Here is a 20,123-nt window from a genome sequence, read left to right as displayed (position 1 = left end):
CGCTCCTATACCTGAACTCTCATTATTCTGTACCTCATCAGTTTTTTCTGGTTCCATTATAGTGTTTCCTGATGATTCCATCATAGTATTTCCTGATGATTCCATTGTAGTTATCCCTGATGATTCTATTGTAGTTACTTCTGCTGACTCCATTGAGCTTAAAATAATGAAACAGTTTCTCTCTCCAGTATGAACTCTTCTAGAAATTTACTGGAAATTTTTGTTCCTGTTAAAATTAACAGACACTGAACACTAATATGATTCACTGTTGTATAAGCTCTTGTATAGTGAAATAGACCAGATTAAAGTCTTAAATATACAAAGATTGTTAATAGGGTTTCTTTTCTGCATGAGATTTCTTGTATCTTACTAAGTTTGATTTTTACAACAAGCCTGTTAGATACATTAACTACTGATATTGTTTCTCTCTTCCACAGAATTCAACTTGTTAAACTGACTCTTCTGGTGAAAGGATGACCTGGAAAAGAGTAAATGAGAGATTAGGATAGCAAAAACAAGAGTTGAATATAATAAGGCATCCTCTATTGGCGAGGCAGTCGCTCCCTAAGCTTTGGTTAGATGCAATAAACCTTGATATCCTGTCACCTACCGAGAGCCAGGACCAGAATCTGACCACGAGGTGGGAGAAGTGGGAGAATCAAAACCGAACTCAAAACCAAGAAAGCCCCAGCAGACAGATAAGCGTAATAAAAACAGGCAACTTCTTGAAGAAAATAAGGTTCCAGGTTACGAGGCCGGGGGCCTCGTAGCCTGGTGGATAGCGCGCAGGACTCGTAATTCTGCGGCGCGGGTTCGATTCCCGCACGAGGCAGAAACAAATGGGCCAAGTTTCTTTCACCCTATGCCCCTGTTACCTAGCAGTAAATAGGTACCTGGGTGTTAGTCAGCTGTCACGGGCTGCTTCCTGGGGGTGGAGGCCTGGTCGAGGACCGGGCCGCGGGGACACTAAAGCCCCGAAATCATCTCAAGATAACCTCAAGATAACCTCCAAAGGAATTGAAGCAAATGATCATTACCTCAGTGTAAACACTCCAGTCGTGTTACATGTGACTACCAGCAGACAGCAGCTAAAGTCACCCGAGAGCATTGCTAGCTCGCACCCTCACTCACTCACTCACTCACTCACTCACTCACTCACTCACTCACTCACTCACTCACTCGTAGCAGACGGGTGGAAACAGGCTAACATAGTTCCAATCTACAAAAGTGGCAGCAGGGAAGACCCCCTCAATTATAGACCTGTATCATTGACAAGTGTAATAGTGAAAGTATTGGAAAAACTAATCAAAACTAAATGGGTAGAACACCTAGAGAGAAATGATATAATATCAGACAGACAGTATGGTTTTCGATCTGGAAGATCCTGTGTATCGAATTTACTCAGTTTCTATGATCGAGCCACAGAGATATTACAGGAAAGAGATGGTTGGGTTGACTGCATCTATCTGGACCTAAAAAGGCTTTCGACAGAGTTCCACATAAGAGGTTGTTCTGGAAACTGGAAAATATTGGAGGGGTGACAGGTAAGCTTCTATCATGGATGAAAAATTTTCTGACTGATAGAAAAATGAGGGCAGTAATCAGAGGCAATGTATCAGAATGGAGAAATGTCACAAGTGGAGTACCACAGGGTTCAGTTCTTGCACCAGTGATGTTTATTGTGTACATAAATGATCTACCAGTTGGTATACAGAATTATATGAACATGTTTGCTGATGATGCTAAGATAATAGGAAGGATAAGAAATTTAGATGACTGTCATGCCCTTCAAGAAGACCTGGACAAAATAAGTATATGGAGCACCACTTGGCAAATGGAATTTAATGTTAATAAATGTCATGTTATGGAATGTGGAATAGGAGAACATAGACCCCACACAACCTATATATTATGTGAGAAATCTTTAAAGAATTCTGATAAAGAAAGAGATCTAGGAGTGGTTCTAGATAGAAAACTATCACCTGAGGACCACATAAAGAATATTGTGCAAGGAGCCTATGCTATGCTTTCTAACTTCAGAATTGCATTTAAATACATGGATGGCGATATACTAAAGAAATTGTTCATGACTTTTGTTAGGCCAAAGCTAGAATATGCAGCTGTTGTGTGGTGCCCATATCTTAAGAAGCACATCAACAAACTGGAAAAGGTGCAAAGACATGCTACTAAGTGGCTCCCAGAACTGAAGGGCAAGAGCTACGAGGAGAGGTTAGAAGCATTAAATATGCCAAAAACTAGAAGACAGAAGAAAAAGAGGTGATATGATCACTACATACAAAATAGTTACAGGAATTGATAAAATCGACAGGGAAGACTTCCTGAGACCTGGAATTTCAAGAACAAGAGGTCATAGATTTAAACTAGCTAAACACAGATGCCGAAGAAATATAAGAAAATTCACCTTCGCAAATAGAGTGGTAGACGGTTGGAACAAGTTAAGTGAGAAGGTGGTGGAGGCCAAGACCGTCAGTAGTTTCAAAGCGTTATATGACAAAGAGTGCTGGGAAGACGGGACACCACGAGCGTAGCTCTCATCCTGTAACTACACTTAGGTAATTACACTTAGGTAATTACTCATCCTGTAACTACACTTAGGTAATTACAGGTGATCATGCACATGTGCCCTAGCATGGCCGGCAACGAGGAGGCCTGGTCGACGACCGGGCCGCGGGGACGCTAAGCCCGGAAGCACCTCAAGGTAACCCCAAAGTAAGGTAGCTTTGTATAAAGTGTGTCCTTACTTGAACAAACTACTAAGTATATGGGACAAGGCTGATTACTTCCATTAAAGATTTCATTCAATCCATCGGCACCCAGGCAACCCCTCCACCCCTCTCCTAGGTAAAAAGGCAAGAGGGCCTACATCAACTATAATATAAAGATCTGTGTCTTACCTTACGAAGCAGGATAGTAAAATACAGGGGTACCTCTGTTTTCTAATTTAATCCATTCCCAGAGGCGGTTTGACAACCAAATATTCGAAAACCAAAACAAATTTCCCATAAGAAATAATGTACTGTACTGTAAATTGAATTAATCTGTTCCACACAACCAAAAATATTAACTTAAAAATATATTTTATACAGAATACTACTCATATTTTTCATACACAAAACAATTAGCTATAAATATAAACCATAAATAAGTGGGCATTTAACTGCACTCAACCTTTACTGAGGACTCATGTTGGTGTATGGGAGACGGTGAGGAGGGAGGGAGGGAGGTAAAACAGGGGCAAGTTTGGCGACGACTCAGCATTGAGTCCTCTGTAAAACAGGGGCAAGTTTGGCGACGACTCAGCATTGAGTCCTCTGTAAAACAGGGGCAAGTTTGGCGACGACTCAGCATTGAGTCCTCCGTGCGGCAAAAGTAGCGGCGTTTTCAGGAAGGTCTTGCTGCGGTTTTGGACATTACATGCATATACTGTACTCTTGTAGGGAACTTCATTGCGAATACATTGATACCAAAATGAAAATCCTAGGACCAGAATTCAGGTAACAAAGTTGAAAACAGAATACCCATTTTATTGCTCTTTATTAGCGCTCACGGGGGTAACGCTCTGTCACTTTCCCTGCTTGTTGTGGATGGTATGCCGGGCTTGTGGACTATATATTTGCATATACGCCTGTAGGGAATTCTATTGCGAACACAATGATAACAAAATGAAAGGCCTAGGATGAGAATTGAGATGTCCAAAGTGGAGAGAGTGAAGTGAAGAGTGAAGTGAAGGAAGCGCTCTTGCCCGCTCCCGGGTAAGACGCTCTCACTTTCTCGCAGGGCTTTTGGGATTTATATTCATTTAGTCCTGTAGAGAATTCTATTGCAAACACATTGATACCAAATTGAAAAACCTAGGACGAGAACTGAGATGACAAAGTTGAAAAGAATATACACTTTTCATAATGAGAGGCACCTTGGGGTGGCACAGCGCTCTTTCTTGAAACCCCGGCCTGTTTTCATCATGCTGGCGGGTGGAGATCGCTGCTGTTTCTTATATGATATGCATATAGTCCTGTTGGGAATTCTATTGCGAACACATTGATACCAAAATGAAAGACCTAGGACGAGAATTGAGTTGACAAAACTGAAAAGTGTAAACATTTTATCACTTGTGCGCTCCCGGGTAACTTTCTCTCACTTTCTCTGTTGGTTGCGGATAGTAAGCCGGGCGTTTGGAGTTTAAAGTTTAAATGCATTTAGTCCTGAAGAGAATTCTATTGCAAACACATTGATACCAAATTGAATATCTTAGGACAAGAAATTGAGCTGACAAAGTTGAAAAGATTATACACTTTTCAGAATTTACCGCGCTCTTCCTCGCGCTCCCGCGGAACGCCCAAACCCACCCGGGGTAGTGCAGGGCTCGCGCGCCCAGTGAGCCAAAATGTTAAACACTTTCATAGCTGCATCACTGATTCCAGATTTTCCTTTCACACATTTCCCTGCCTCTGTTATGTGGTAGCCCATCGGAACCAGTCAGAACCAGTCACAATATGTCAGTCAAGCATTGGCAGTGCACAATAGAAAGTTGTTTTTACATATTGATACATTAAAACATTGATTGTAACCATGATATACATGTGCTTCAGCCTACAGTTTAGACTTATTGTCTTGTGTATGACCCTCTGTCCTGTGTGACAGTGAATACCAGCATTATCCTCACTTTAATAAGGCTTAATTGAAATCCTAAGATTAGGCAAAATTGTAATTAATTTTGTCAATAAGGAAGTTAAAAAATAATAATAATAATAAGTCAAGCATTCACAGTCAAGACCAGTCACAGGCAGTCATAACCAAAGTCAGTCAAGCATTCACAGTTGTGGTAGCAACCAGCTAGGCATTTCTAGTCACAACAAGTTAGTCAGGCAAGCATTCACAAGCAGCCATAACCAAAGGCAGTCAAGCATTTACAGTTGTGGTAGCAACCGGTTAGGCATTTACGGTCCAGTCACGCATTCACAGTCAATCAGGCATTCACAGTCGCAACCAGTCAATCAGTACACAACAAAAATTGAATGTCAGGCGCTCAGGGAGTCTGCCGCCCAATCCATCAGCTGGTAGCAAGGAAGCCCACTACATTAATACCGTCCTGATATGGCTGGGAGGGGTATGGCTGGGAGGGGTATGGCTGGGAGGGGTACAGCTGGGAGGGGTACAGCTGAGACGGGTACAGCTGGGGGGGGGGTCTGGTGTGGGGGGATGTGGCACTCTCACAAGTCGAGCCTGGCCTCGGGCCGGGCTTGGGGAATAGAAGAACTCCCAGAACCTCATCAAGCAGGTATCAAACAGGATAAGGGGATGCAGGTAGCAGGGAGGGTGCAAGATGGGGGGGATGGAGGAAATGAGTAGGTCTGGTGGGCGGGATGGAGGGGGGGTCTTATGGAGGGACTGGGGTTTGCCAGCTCCTGTGTTAGTTCAGTTGGAAGCTCGCCCACTCATGCCATCGTTACCCACCCACCCACTCTGCTACCCGTCAGTTTCTCCCATCCCACTCGTCTGCCAATCCATCCAGTCCAATCCATCCATCAGTCCCCCTCCACCATCCATACCTGGTTGATACCTGGTTGATGGGGTTCTGGGAGTTCTTCTACTCCCCAAGCCCGGCCTGAGGCCAGGCTTGACTTGTGAGAGAGTGGTCCACCAGGCTGTTGCTTGGAGCGGCCCGCAGGCCCACATACCTCCTCACCGCCCAGTTGGTCCGGTACTCCTTGGAGAAAACAGTCTTAATTTTCTGTTGAAAATGTCCATGGTTGTTCTGGCAATATTTCTGATAGTCGCTGGAAGGACGTTGAACAACCGTGGACCTCTGATGTTCATAGAGTGTTCTCTGATTGTGCCCATGGCACCTCTGCTCTTCACTGGTTCTATCCTGCATTTCCTTCCATATCGTTCACTCCAGTACGTTGATATTTTACTGTGTAGACCTGCCCCTCCAGTATTTTCCATGTAATTACCTAAGTGTAATTACCTAAGTGTAGTTACAGGATGAGAGCTACGCTCGTGGTGTCCCGTCTTCCCAGCACTCTTTGTCATATAACGCTTTGAAACTACTGACGGTCTTGGCCTCCACCACCTTCTCACTTAACTTGTTCCAACCGTCTACCACTATTTGCGAAGGTGAATTTTCTTATATTTCTTCGGCATCTGTGTTTAGCTAGTTTAAATCTATGACCTCTTGTTCTTGAAGTGCCAGGTCTCAGGAAATCTTCCCTGTCGATTTTATCAATTCCTGTTACTATTTTGTATGTAGTGATCATATCACCTCTTTTTCTTCTGTCTTCTAGTTTTGGCATGTTTAATGCTTCTAACCTCTCCTCGTAGCTCTTACCCTTCAGTTCTGGGAGCCACTTAGTAGCATGTCTTTGCACCTTTTCCAGTTTGTTGATGTGCTTCTTAAGATATGGGCACCACACAACAGCTGCATATTCTAGCTTTGGCCTAACAAAAGTCATGAACAATTCCTTTAGTATATCGCCATCCATGTATTTAAATGCAATTCTGAAGTTAGAAAGCATAGCATAGGCTCCTTGCACAATATTCTTTATGTGGTCCTCGGGTGATAGTTTTCTATCTAGAACCACACCTAGATCTCTTTCTTTATCAGAATTCTTTAAAGATTTCTCACATAATATATAGGTTGTGTGGGGTCTGTGTTCTCCTATTCCACATACCATAACATGACATTTATTAACATTAAATTCCATTTGCCAAGTGGTGCTCCATCTACTTATTTTGTTCAGGTCTTCTTGAAGGGCATGACAATCATCTAAATTTCTTATCCTTCCTATTATCTTAGCATCATCAGCAAACATGTTCATATAATTCTGTATACCAACTGGTAGATCATTTATGTACACAATAAACATCACTGGTGCAAGAACTGAACCCTGTGGTACTCCACTTGTGACATTTCTCCATTCCAATACATTGCCTCTGATTACTGCCCTCATTTTTCTATCAGTCAGAAAATTTTTCATCCATGATAGAAGCTTACCTGTCACCCCTCCAAATATTTTCCAGTTTCCAGAACAACCTCTTATGTGGAAATCTGTCGAAAGCCTTTTTAGGTCCAGATAGATGCAGTCAACCCAACCATCTCTTTCCTGTAAATATCTCTGTGGCTCGATCATAGAAACTGAGTAAATTCGATACACAGGATCTTCCAGATCGAAAACCATACTGTCTGTCTGCTCTTATATCATTTCTCTCTAGGTGTTCTACCCATTTAGTTTGATTAGTTTTTCCAATACTTTCACTATTACACTTGTCAATGATACAGGTCTATAATTGAGGGGTCTTCCCTGCTGCCACTTTTGTAGATTGGAACTATGTTAGCCTGTTTCCACACGTCTGCTACGATTCCTGTACACAGGGATGCCTGAAAGATCAGGTGAAGTGGAATGCTGAGCTCAGATGCACATTCTCTCAGAACACATGGTGAAACGCCATCTGGGCCAGCTGCTTTGTTCTTACCGAGCTCCTTGAGCATTTTTTCCACTTCATCTCTAGTCACCTCTATCCGCTCTATGTTGTTCTCTGGAATTCTTATTGTATCTGGTTCCCTAAAGATTTCATTTTGTACAAAACACACTTTGGAACTTTTCGTTTAGTGTTTCACACATTTCCTTTTCATCTTCCGTGAATCTATTTCCCATTTTCAAACCTCTGAATATTATCCTTTACCTGCAATTTGTTGTTTATGAATTTATAGAATAGACCTGGTTCTGTTTTACATTTGTCTGCAATCCCTTTTCAAAATTTCTTTCTGCCTCTCTCCTCACTGCCGTGTAGTTGTTTCTCGCATCTTTGTATCGCAGGTATGTTTGGGGGTTCGGCCTCTTCCTGTATTGATTCCATTTTTGTGTCTTTTGGTCTCTAGCCCTCTCGCAATTTCAATTGAACCAATCCTGTTTCCTAGTTCTGCATCTCTGTTTTGGTATAAACTTTTTTGTGCCTTTATCATATATTTCACAAAACTTGACATACATCTCATTCACTTCCTTGCCTAGCATCAAGTCTGTCCAATTATACTCACTAAAAAAATTTCTAAGGTCACCATAATGTCCTCTCCTGAAGTCTGGTTTTTCAACTGCTTCAACCTCCTTATTTTCTTCCAGCTTATAACGCATTGCATACTTTATTCCCAAAAAGACATGGTCACTTTTACCCAAGGGAGGAAGGTACTGAATGTCAAATATCTCATCCTCCTTCCTGGTAAATATCAAATCTAGCATGGAGGGAACGTCCCCTTCCCTCATCCTCGTAGCTTGTTTAACATGTTGATACAAGAATGTTTCCAGGATGAGGTCTACAAATTTACAGGTCCAAAAATCTTCTGTTTTAGCTTCATATGCTTCCCAGTCTATGGATTTCAAGTTGAAGTCACCGACTATCAACAGTCCGTGATCTATCGTTATCCGCTCTCGCTATAATCTCTCTCATTATTGTTATAAGACCTTCACGTTTACTATCTAGCTCCTCCTTTGACCATATGCTGCTTGGCGGTGGACTATATACATTTATTATCATTAGTTTATCATCCTCATGGCAGATCTCTAGTGCTATTATGTCAACTTCTTGTGGATTGGCAGTCATTATTTCGTTCACCTTTAGGTGTTCTTTTACCAGCACAGCAACGCCACTGCCTTTCCTAATTTTTCTGTCCCGTCTCCAAATTGAGTAGCCCCTTGGGAATATGACCTCATTTAAAATTACATCTTCAAGTTTTGTCTCCTTGAGTGCAACAATGTCTGGTGTCTGCAGCTGTATTACATCACTTAACTCCAGTATCTTCGATCTCACTCCATCTATGTTGGTGTATGCAATCTTCAGGAACTTGTTTCCCCCTCTCCTTATTCTTCACTCCCCCTCTCTCTATTGATTTTGTTGGTTTGCCTACCCCTATCACTTTGTAGAAAAAGAATTTATTTCTTCTTCATTCCTGCTCTCATTTAAATGTTTTGCCTCGGCGAGGTTCAGTTTCAGCTTCTCTCTATCTTCTTTTGAAAGATTTCGTCTTAAACGACACCTTTTCCATCCTCATCACTTTGCAATTTTCTAGCATTCCTTAGTACTTCTTCCATCTGTTTTGGCACCGTTTAGGGTGATCCTCAAAGGTCGATCTTTCCCTTTTACGTACCTGCCTATTCTCCTGTAGTCGCACACATTCTCTATGGTTGTAAGACCTTCCACGAGGCCAACAATTTTATCTACTACTTTAGCTTCTTCTACAGCTCTTTCTGACCTAGATGTTATCGCCTTTTCTTTGCAGCCAAAAATGATCAGGGACTTACTCCGATCAACTGTGTTTTGCACCAACTTCGGGTTAGATGCCAATTCTTTTCTCACTTCCCGCCAAACACACACCGAAACTACGACGTTGGTACAACGTTCGAACAAGTTTTAACACCTCCTAACCAGTTATAACAACCAATATAGTCAGTTGTAACAACGTTCTAATACGTCATAAACACTTTAAGCCAAGAAGTAACAACTTTATTACAAGTTGTAACAAGCGGTAAATAGAGACAGTTACGGTTTGTGTTTCCAGGGTTCCAGCCTAATGTTTGTTTTATCTTGGTTGCTGCAGTGTTTGACTTCCTTTACTGCTTCTTCTATTTTTTCCTTCTCCTTGGCCACTTGTGCATAAGTGAGGTTGCATATCTTTCTTGCACTGTTCTATTCCCTGTGTAACTTCCTCCATCTGTGCTGACAAAAGCTGTTTCTCCTGTTGAATTTCCTTGCCTAATCTATTGTAGTCATTTATGTTTAAATTTACTTTAACTTCTTCCAAAGCTATTTTTAAGAGTTTATTTTCTTCTTCCATGGCTTTGCAATTTGTTTCCAATTGATTCTTATCCTTGTGCAAGTCTTTCACTAAACACTCAAGACATAAAACTTTGCTATTCAAATGGTCATTACTTTCTTTCAATTTACTAATTATTTCTACATGAGAGTTCACTATAGTATCTAAATTTACCAACTTGTTATGTAGACTGTTAATATCAATCCTTTCTTCATTGAATCCCTCAAAATCAAGCTCTGTTTTGTTTTTCCCCTTGCCAGTGGCCATCTTGAATGTTCTTCTCTGCACTGTAAACACTAGGGCAACTTTTTCTCATCCGATTTTTCACTTCCCTTAGCACTTTCCTGTTATCTCACCTATTTTTCAAGAGCACTATACCTTTATGTTCTCTGGGACACCACTCACTACCATCAACCTGTACTACAATACTTAGGATTGTTGAAATATGCTGGAGCTCCTCTGCTGCAAGTGTTGACCCTAGGGGTGTCACCTTTTCCTTTTCTATGTGTATAATATTTGGTATCTCTCTCGTCTCCTTTCTAGTGAGCACATTTGGAGAGCTTTGAGACGATCCCAATAATTTAGGTGCTTTATCTCGTCTATGCGTGCCGTATATGTTCTCTGTATTCCTTCTTTCAGCAATCTCTCCTGCTCTGAAGGGGGAAAGTGAGTACTGAGCAGTATTCAAGACAGAACAACACAAGTGATTTGAAGAGTACAATCCATCCATCCATTTGAAGAGTCCATCCATCCATCCAGTCCCTCCTCCACCATCCATCCATCCATCCATCTAGTCCTCCCTCCACCATCCATCCATTCATCCATCCATTAGGGGCCAGACAGCTGAGTGGACAGCGCTTCGGATTCGTAGTCCTGAGACTCCGGGATTGATCCCCAGTGGGGGCGTTGAAAAATGGGCAGAGATTTTATCACCGTGATGCACCTGTTACCTAGCAGTAAATAGGTACCTGGGAGTTAGACAGCTGCTACGGGCTGCTTCCTGGGGATGGGGGGGTTTAACCCTTAAACTGCGCATGGCGTATATATACGCCCTGAGTAACATGTCCCATGGTGCGCATGGCGTATATATACGCCATAGGGTGCCAGGCCTGATTCAAATGGCCCGCGGCTACACGGGGTTCACAGTAGCTTCCTCAGGGCTCTTGTAAACAGATGCCATTTTAAAAAAAAATCGTGGGCAATATTCTCAGGTGTGAGAGGCACAGTACTGTTGGAGCAACCAAGGCCGGCGCACGCAGCATGAGCGAACAGCATTGATGTTCAGCTTGTGACCACAGCATCGCCGAAAAATGTCAAAATAAATATATAATTGTTATTATTTAGCGATGACAATATTACAGATGACCAATGACTGTGATATAAATAACCAGGGTTGTGATAATAGCAGGATTGTTGTAATAATTAGCGCTGTGGGAGGAGTGATGCTGAGAGACGGAGGGAGACAGCATCGTTTACTGACTGTGTACTCACCTAATTGTACTCACCTAATTGTGCTTGCGGGGGTTGAGCTCTGGCTCTTTGGTCCCGCCTCTCAACCGTCAATCAACTGGTGTACAGATTCCTGAGCCTATTGGGCTCTATCATATCTACACTTGAAACTGTGTATGGAGTCAGCCTCCACCACATCACTTCCTAATGCATTCCATTTACTAACTACTCTGACACTGAAAAAGTTCTTTCTAACGTCTCTGTGGCTCATTTGGGTACTCAGCTTCCACCTGTGTCCCCTTGTTCGCGTCCCACCAGTGTTGAATAGTTCATCCTTGTTTACCCGGTCGATTCCCCTGAGGATTTTGTAGGTTGTGATCATGTCCCCCCTTACTCTTCTGTCTTCCAGTGTCGTGAGGTGCATTTCCCGCAGCCTTTCCTCATAACTCATGCCTCTTAGTTCTGGGACTAGTCTAGTAGCATACCTTTGGACTTTTTCCAGCTTCGTCTTGTGCTTGACAAGGTACGGGCTCCATGCTGGGGCCGCATACTCCAGGATTGGTCTTACATATGTGGTGTACAAGATTCTGAATGATTCCTTACACAGGTTCCTGAACGCCGTTCTGATGTTAGCCAGCCTCGCATATGCCGCAGACGTTATTCTCTTTATGTGGGCTTCAGGAGACAGGTTTGGTGTGATATCAACTCCTAGATCTTTCTCTCTGTCTGTTTCATTAAGTACTTCATCTCCTATTCTGTATCCTGTGCCTGGCCTCCTGTTTCCACTTCCTAGTTTCATTACTTTGCATTTACTCGGGTTGAACTTCAACAGCCATTTGTTGGACCATTCACTCAGTCTATCCAGGTCATCTTGTAGCCTCCTACTATCATCCTCTGTTTCAATCCTCCTCATAATTTTTGCATCGTCGGCAAACATTGAGAGGAACGAATCTATACCCTCTGGGAGATCATTTACATATACCAGAAACAGTATAGGTCCAAGGACTGACCCCTGCGGGACTCCACTTGTGACGTCTCGCCAATCTGAGACCTCACCCCTCACACAGACTCGTTGTCTCCTGTTGCTTAGGTATTCCTCTATCCACCGGAGTACCTTCCCTCTCACTCCAGCCTGCATCTCCAACTTTTGCACTAGCCTCTTGTGTGGCACTGTATCAAAGGCTTTCTGACAATCCAAAAATATGCAGTCTGCCCACCCTTCTCTTTCTTGCCTTATTTTTGTTGCCTGGTCGTAGAATTCAAGTAACCCTGTGAGGCAGGACCTGCCATCCCTGAACCCATGTTGATGCTGTGTTACAAAGTTCCTTCGCTCCAGATGCTCCACTAGTTTTTTTCGCACAATCTTCTCCATCAGCTTGCATGGTATGCAGGTTAGGGACACTGGCCTGTAGTTCAGTGCCTCCTGTCTATCCCCTTTCTTGTATATCGGGACTACGTTAGCTGCTTTCCAAATATCTGGCAGTTCCCCTGTTGCCAGTGATTTGTTATACACTATGGAGAGTGGTAGGCTCAGTTCTCTTGCTCCTTCCTTTAGAACCCAAGGGGAGATTCCATCTGGGCCTATAGCCTTTGTCACGTCCAACTCTAGTAAACACTTCCTTACTTCCCCACTGGTAATCTCAAACTCTTCCAGTGGTTCCTGGTTAGCTATTCCCTCACTTACCTCTGGAATTTCTCCTTGTTCTAAGGTGAAGACCTCCTGGAATTTCTTATTCAATTCCTCACACACTTCCTTGTCATTTGGAGTGAATCCTTCCGCCCCTATCCTTAATCTCATAACCTGTTCCTTTACTGTTGTTTTTCTCCTAATGTGGCTATGCAACAATTTAGGCTGAGTCTTTGCCTTGCTTGCGATGTCATTTTCGTATTGTCTTTCTGCCTCTCTTCTCATCCTGACATATTCATTCCTGGCATTCTGGTATCTTTCTCTGCTCTCCAGTGTCCTGTTATTCCTATAGTTTCTCCATGCCCTTTTACTTTGCTGCTTAGCTAGCCTACATCTTTGATTAAACCATGGTTTTCTCATCTTCATTTCTCTATTTTCCTTTTGGACTGGGACAAACTTGTTCGCTGCGTCCTTGCACTTCTGCGTGATGTAATCCATCATATCTTGGGCCGTCTTTCCCCTGAGCTCTGTTTCCCATGCTATATCTGTTAGGAATTTTCTTATCCCCTCATAGTTTCCCTTTCGGTATGCTAACCTTTTGGTTTCGGTATCCCTCCTCGAGTTCAATAACCCTTCTTCAATCAAGTACTCAAACACCAGTACACTGTGGTCGCTCATTCCTACTGGGTCCTCAAAACCGATTTCTCTTATGTCGGAGTCGTTCAGAGTGAAGACTAGGTCGAGTCTCGCTGGTTCGTCATTGCCTCTCATCCTTGTGGGTTCTCCGACATGCTGGGTTAAAAAGTTGCTTGTCACCACCTCCAATAGTTTGGCTCTCCACGTATCCTCGCCTCCATGCGGTTCCTTGTTCTCCCAGTCAATCTTTCCGTGATTGAAGTCGCCCATGATGAGCAGGTGGGATCTATTTCTACAGGCAGCAGAGGCTGCCCTCTCAATTATAGTGTTAACTGCCTTGTTGTTGTTTTCATACTCTTGACTGGGTCTCCTGTCATTTGGTGGAGGGTTGTATATTACTGCTACTACTATTCTTGGTCCTCCCATTGTTATGGTGCCTGCTATGTAGTCTCTGAACTCCTCACAGCCCGGGATGGCCATCTCCTTAAAACTCCATTCCCTTCTCATGAGTAGGGCCACTCCGCCTCCTCCTCTACCTTCCCTCTCTTTCCTTATTACTGTATACTCCTGGGGAAACACGGCATTCGTTATGATTCCAGAGAGTTTTGTTTCAGTGAGTCCGATTACATCTGGGTTAACTTCTTGTGCTCTTTCCCTTAGTTCACTTGTCTTGCTTGTGATCCCATCTATGTTCGAGTACATCACCCTGAAACTGACTCTCTTCTGCTTCTTTTCTGGGGGGGACCTTTGGGATCTGGGGTGAGTGGGAGCTGGGGGGACCTGGCACGGGGGGATTGGTGGAGGAGGGAGGGCTTGGGGTGGTGGGGGAGAGGGGGAGGGTACAGGGGGTGGATAAGAGGGGGAGGGTACAGGGGGTGGGTAAGAGAGGGAGGGTTGGGGAAGCATGGGGGGAGGAGAGGCTGTGGGGGATAGGGGAGATGGGGGGGCTTGGGGGGAGAGAAAAGGGTGGAGGGCTTGGGGGGCGTGGGGGAAAAGGGAGGGCTGAGGTGGGTGAGGAAGAGGGGAGGGTTTAGGGGAGTGGGGGAGAGGGGAAGACTTAGGTGGGGGGGGGAGAGTGGGGGGCTTAGGGGGGAGGGGGGGAAGGGAGGGCATGGGGGTGGGAGAGACGGGAAGGCATGTGGGAGAAGGGAGGGCATGGGGGATGGGGGGGAAGGGAGGTCCAGGGGAGAGGGGTGAGGGGGAGAAGGGGGGTGAGTGGGGGGAGGGGGGTGGGTGGGGGGAGGGTGCCCTAGGTGGGTACTTAGTGGGGGGCTGACAGGGGATGGGGCAGGTTGGGTGTCTGTTGGCCACCTGTTATTGTTTGCATTCACCATACCAGGTCAGTGGTTCTCTATGGTGAACACAAATGTAGATACTTATATATAATGTGTGTATTAGTGTAATAACAGCAAAAGGATTATGCTGGGAGGAGCCATATGGGTGACGGAGGTGACGTCGTCTGCACGATTTGTCTAGCTGTTTAGAGGGTGGCCACTATGCTCTTTGGGCGCACTACAAGCTTAGGTGTACAGTTACGGTGCATAAAACATGTAGATATTTATATATAATATGTGTATATAGGGTAATAACACTGCAAAAGGTATTGTTGGGGGAGAAAGTTTAGTGCGTGTGACCTTGAAAGAGTGAGGGAGCCGCCAGCCGCCATCTGTGTATAGCGACGACTCTTAGTGCCTGAACTAACTATATCAGCTTAACTGTACAGTTGTGGTGAACAAAATATACACATACTTATATATAACGTCTGTATATAGTGTAATAACACCACAACTGGTATTGTTGGGGGAGAAAGTTTAGTGCGTGTGTTGAGGGAGTGGCAGCGAGTGGCTGGCTGGTGTGTGGCGGTAACTCCTCGTTGCTTTTCGACTCTCAATACCAACTTCGTGGTTCGTTATGGTGGCCAAAATATGCAGATACTTATATATAACCTGTGTATAGAGTGTAATAGCAGCAAAACTATTTGTTTATTGTTTTATAAACATAATAATTGAATCACTAATATGCACATCATACTTTTGAGTATAGCGATTATTAACCACTTTTATTATATAAATATATTACAATACACACTATTGAATAATATTACTGCAAAAAAACTAAGAAAAAATCAATCGGAGACATTGAAACAATTAGGTAATAATATCTTTGTGGCAACTCCCATCTGTCAACGCGGGTGATGCTGACCGGGTCTGACGACCGCTCTGTCAACGCCCACTTTTTGCCAGACTTCCTCGGTCAATTGCGCCCAAAATATGTCACCTACGATTTTTTTATTTTTTCCGTGCTCAGGGGACACAAATTAACATGTTTAGAAGACGAAAAAAAAATTTTGAATTTTTTTTTCTTGTGCACAGGGGTGTAAATGTCCCAAGGACCCCTGAGCAGTGTAAGGGTTAACAAAAAGGAGGCCTGGTCGAGAACCAGGCCGCGGAGACGCTAAGCCCCGAAATCATCTCATGATTCAGTAACCTCAAGATCCAATTCCCCTCCACCATCCATCCATTCAGTCCCCTTACACCATCCATCCATCCAGTTTCCCCCACCATCTATCCACCCATCCAGTCCCCCTGCACCATCCATTCAGTTCCCCCCACCATCCCATTCTCTCCACTATCCATCCATCCATCCTGTTCCCCCCACCATCCATCCAGTTCCCCCCCATCCATCCATCCAGTCCCCCTCCACAATCCATCCATCCAGTCCCCCCCCACCATCCATCCATCCAGTCCCCCTCCACAATCCATCCATCCAGTCCCCCCCCCACCATCCATCCATCCAGTCCCCCTCCACCATCCATCCATCCAGTCCCCCTCCACCATCCATCCATCCAGTCCCCCCTCTGCCATCCATCCATCCAGTCCTTCTCCACCATCCATCCATCCAGTCCCCCTCCACCATTCATCCATCCAGTCCTCCTCCACCATCCATCCATCCAGTCCCCCTCCACCATTCATCCATCCAGTCCCCCTCCACCATTCATTCATCCAGTCCTCCTCCACCATCCATCCATCCAGCCCTCCCTCCACCATCCATCCATCCAATCTTCCTCCACCATCCATCCATCCATCCAGCCCTCCTCCACCATCCATCCATCCAGTCCTGCTTGATAGGGTTCTGGGAGTTCTTCTACTCCCCAAGCCCGACCTGAGGCCAGGCTTGACTTGTGAGAGTTTGGTCCACCAGGCTGTTGCTTGGAGCAGCCCGCAGGCCCACATACCCACCACAGCCCGGCTGATCCGGAACGTCTTTTAGAAAACAGTCTAGTTTTCTCTTGAAGATGTCCATGGTTGTTCCGGCAATATTTCTTATAGTCGCTGGGAGGACGTTGAACAACCACGGACCTCTGATATTTATACAGTGTTGTCTGATTGTGCCTATGGCACCTCTGCTTTTCACTGGTTCTATTTTGCATTTACTTCCATATCGTTCACTCCAGTATGTTGTTATTTTACTGTGTAGATTTTGGACCTGTCTTTCCAGTATTTTCCATGTGTATGTTATTTGGTATCTCTCTCGTCTCCTTTCTAGTGAGTACATTTGGAGAGCTTTGAGACGATACCAATAATTTAGGTGCTTTATCGCGTCTATGCGTGCCGTATATGTTCTCTGTATTCCCTCTATTTCAGCAATCTCTCCTGCTCTGAAGGGATAAGTGAGTACTGAGCAGTACTCAAGATGGGACAACACAAGTGACTTGAAGAGTACAACCATTGAGAGGGGATCCCTGGATTTGAAGGTTCTCGTAATCCAAGCTATCATTTTTCTGGCTGCCGCAATATTTGCTTGGTTATGCTCCCTAAATGTTAGATCGTCGGACATCATTATTCCCAAATTCTTGACATGCTGTTTTCCTACTATGGGCAGATTTGATTGTGTTATGTACCCTGTATTATGTTTCAGATCCTCATTTTTGCCATACCTGAGTACCTGGAATTTATCACTGTTAAACATCGTGTTATTTTCTGCTGCCCAATCAAAAACTTTGTTGATATCTGCTTGTAGTTTTCAATGTCTTCTGCAGATTTGTCTTTCAATGTCTGATCAATGTCTTTCCTGCTGATTTTTGTGTCATCTGCAAAGGATGACACAACGCTGTGACTTGTATTTTTGTCTATACAGTACCTGATATGAGAATAAGGAAAAGCAGTGGCGCAAGGACTGTACCTAGAGGTACAGAGCTTTTAACTGTGCTTGGGCTCAATTTATTTGATTGACTGTTACTCTTTGTGTTTTGTTCGACAGGAAATTGAGTATCCAGCGTCCTACTTTACCAGTTATTCCCATTGACCTCATTTTGTGTGCTATCACTCCATCTTGAGGTTATCTTGAGGTTATCTTGAGATGATTTCGGGGCTTAGTGTCCCCGCGGCCCGGTCTTCGACCAGGCCTCCACCACTAGGAAGCAGCCCATGACAGCTGACTAACTCCCAGGTATCTATTTACTGCAAGGTAACAGAGGCATCAGGGTGAAAGAAACTCTGCCCATTGTTTCTCGCCGGCACCGGGGATCAAACCCGGGACCACAGGATCACGCATCCAGTGTTCTGTCCAGAACACTGGTCACACTTGTCGACAGAACATGGTCACACTTGTCGACAGAACATGGTCACACTTGTCGACAGAAGATGGTCACACTTGTCGAATGCCATTGCAAAGTCTGTGTATACATCTGCATTTTGTTTTTCTTCTAGAGCTTCTGTGAGTTTGTCAAAGTGGTTGAGTAACTGTGACAGACAGGATCTTCCCACTCTAAATCCATGTTGTCCTGGGTTGCGTGGTCCATTATTTTTCATAAAACTAGAAATTTGATTCCTAATCACTCTTTCAAAAACTTTTATTATGTGAGATGTTAGTGCAACTGGTCTATAGTTTTTTGCCAAGGCTTTACTTGTGCAGCGGAGCTATATCTGCTGATTTAAGTGCAGCTGGTATCTCCCCTGTATCCAGGCTCTTTCTCCATATTATGCTGAGCGCTCGTGCTACTGGTACTTTACATTTCTTAACACTTTCGCGCTCTCCGCGAAGGTCACTCAGCCAACCGTAAGTGCTCAGAGCGTTTTTGCCGCGTAAGCGTAAAAACAAAAATGTGTATACTCTTTTTACTCTCATGACCTTAGTTCTCGAGCTACGTATTTCATTTTGGTACCAACGTGTTCGCAATAAAATTCTCTAGAAGAACATCAGTAAAAAAAGTCACGAAACGTATAGGGATACCAGCACCAAATAAATAACTACGAAGATGACTCGCCGTGAGCGCCAAACAGCAACAAAATGTTTTTACTCTTGGGATTTTTATCACCTCCACACTTGTCCTACAGCGTTAATTTTGGTATCAATGGACTCGCAATGAAATTCCCAACACGGTGATATGAATATAAGAGTAGAATAATGATGCGGCCCGCCCGCAAGATTGTGGGAAGTGGTGAAATTGTTACCCGGTATCGGTGACAGGACGACGCACGGCGCTTTGAAAGTTTATACTTATTTCACTCTCATGACATTAATTTTCTATGTACGTCATTCATTTTTGTGTCAATGTGTTCGCAATAGAATGTTTTATGAGCCCATACGTAAAAAAGATCAACAAAGCGTAAGTTAGAATAGCGCCAAATATAAAACAACGCTGGAACATATCAGTGAGCGTCAAACACACACGAAATGTTTTTACTTTTGTTATGTTTGTCAAGTTTATACTTGTTGCACACAGTTATTTTTGGTTGTACATTGATCGGAATAAAATTCCCTAAACAGACATATGCATATAATACATGATATGGGGGAAGCATTACCAGTATAAACGGCTAAAGTCACCCACCTACAACCCGTTTGGGACATAATACCATTTGATCGAAGTTATCCACACCTTTCATGAACTTATTGTACCATGTAGCCTAGTGGTGAGAAAGAGAGCCTCATGGCGCACAGTTTGAAACAAACCCAAAGTAAATCGGATAAAAATTGAATTTTATACAAATATTTTAAAAGAGGACATAACTTTATGTCCACTATGCGTTAGCGTTAGACGAAACAGGACTCACCGGTGAGTCCTGATAGCGCGAAAGTGTTAAATATCGAAGTCCACGAGTCCGGCCCAGGAGCTGAGTGCATGAGCATATTGTCAATTTCTCTTTCAAAGTCTTCCGAGTTTGTGTTATATTATCTGCAGCTTGAATGTCATTCATAAAGAAGCTGTCTGTGTCATCAACTTTCATGTTGTTTATTGGTGTGCTAAACATAACCTCATACTGGCTTCTTAGAATTTCACTAATTTCTTTATTGTCCTCTGTGTACGTACCTTCAGTTGTAATTGAAGGTCCAATACTGGTGAAGGTTTTTTACTTTGATTTTGCATATGTGAAAAAATATTTCGGATTTTTCTTTATCTCTTGTATAGCTTTCTGTTCCAATTCCATTTCCTAAGACTCGTATGATCGCTTCAACGTTTGTTCTATTTCTTCGATCTCCCTATTTAGGTTTATTTTCCTTTCTTAAGATAGTCGTGTCTGCCTAAGCATTTCTGTTATTTTTTTCCTTCTCCTGTACAGTCGCCTGCAAGTTGAGCTATTC

At 43.7% G+C, this 20,123-nt stretch overlaps 1 protein-coding gene across 1 annotated transcript in view; it reads right to left on the bottom strand.

Annotated features, from left to right (window-relative positions):
• Positions 1-20,123, bottom strand: part of LOC123773430 (zinc finger protein 271-like) — an 87,277-nt gene that overhangs the window by 14,606 nt on the left and 52,548 nt on the right. Inside the window, exons 4-5 of the mRNA XM_069317795.1 lie at positions 3,935-4,079; positions 12-157 (exon numbers count right to left, since the gene is read on the bottom strand). Coding sequence (XP_069173896.1) covers positions 12-157; positions 3,935-4,079 — 291 coding nt within the window. The remainder of the gene's footprint in view (positions 1-11; positions 158-3,934; positions 4,080-20,123) is intronic.

This window comes from Procambarus clarkii, chromosome 89, assembly GCF_040958095.1.
Source record: "Procambarus clarkii isolate CNS0578487 chromosome 89, FALCON_Pclarkii_2.0, whole genome shotgun sequence".
In the NCBI taxonomy this organism is placed as follows: domain Eukaryota; kingdom Metazoa; phylum Arthropoda; class Malacostraca; order Decapoda; family Cambaridae; genus Procambarus; species Procambarus clarkii.
This window is presented reverse-complemented; position numbering and strand designations above follow the sequence as displayed.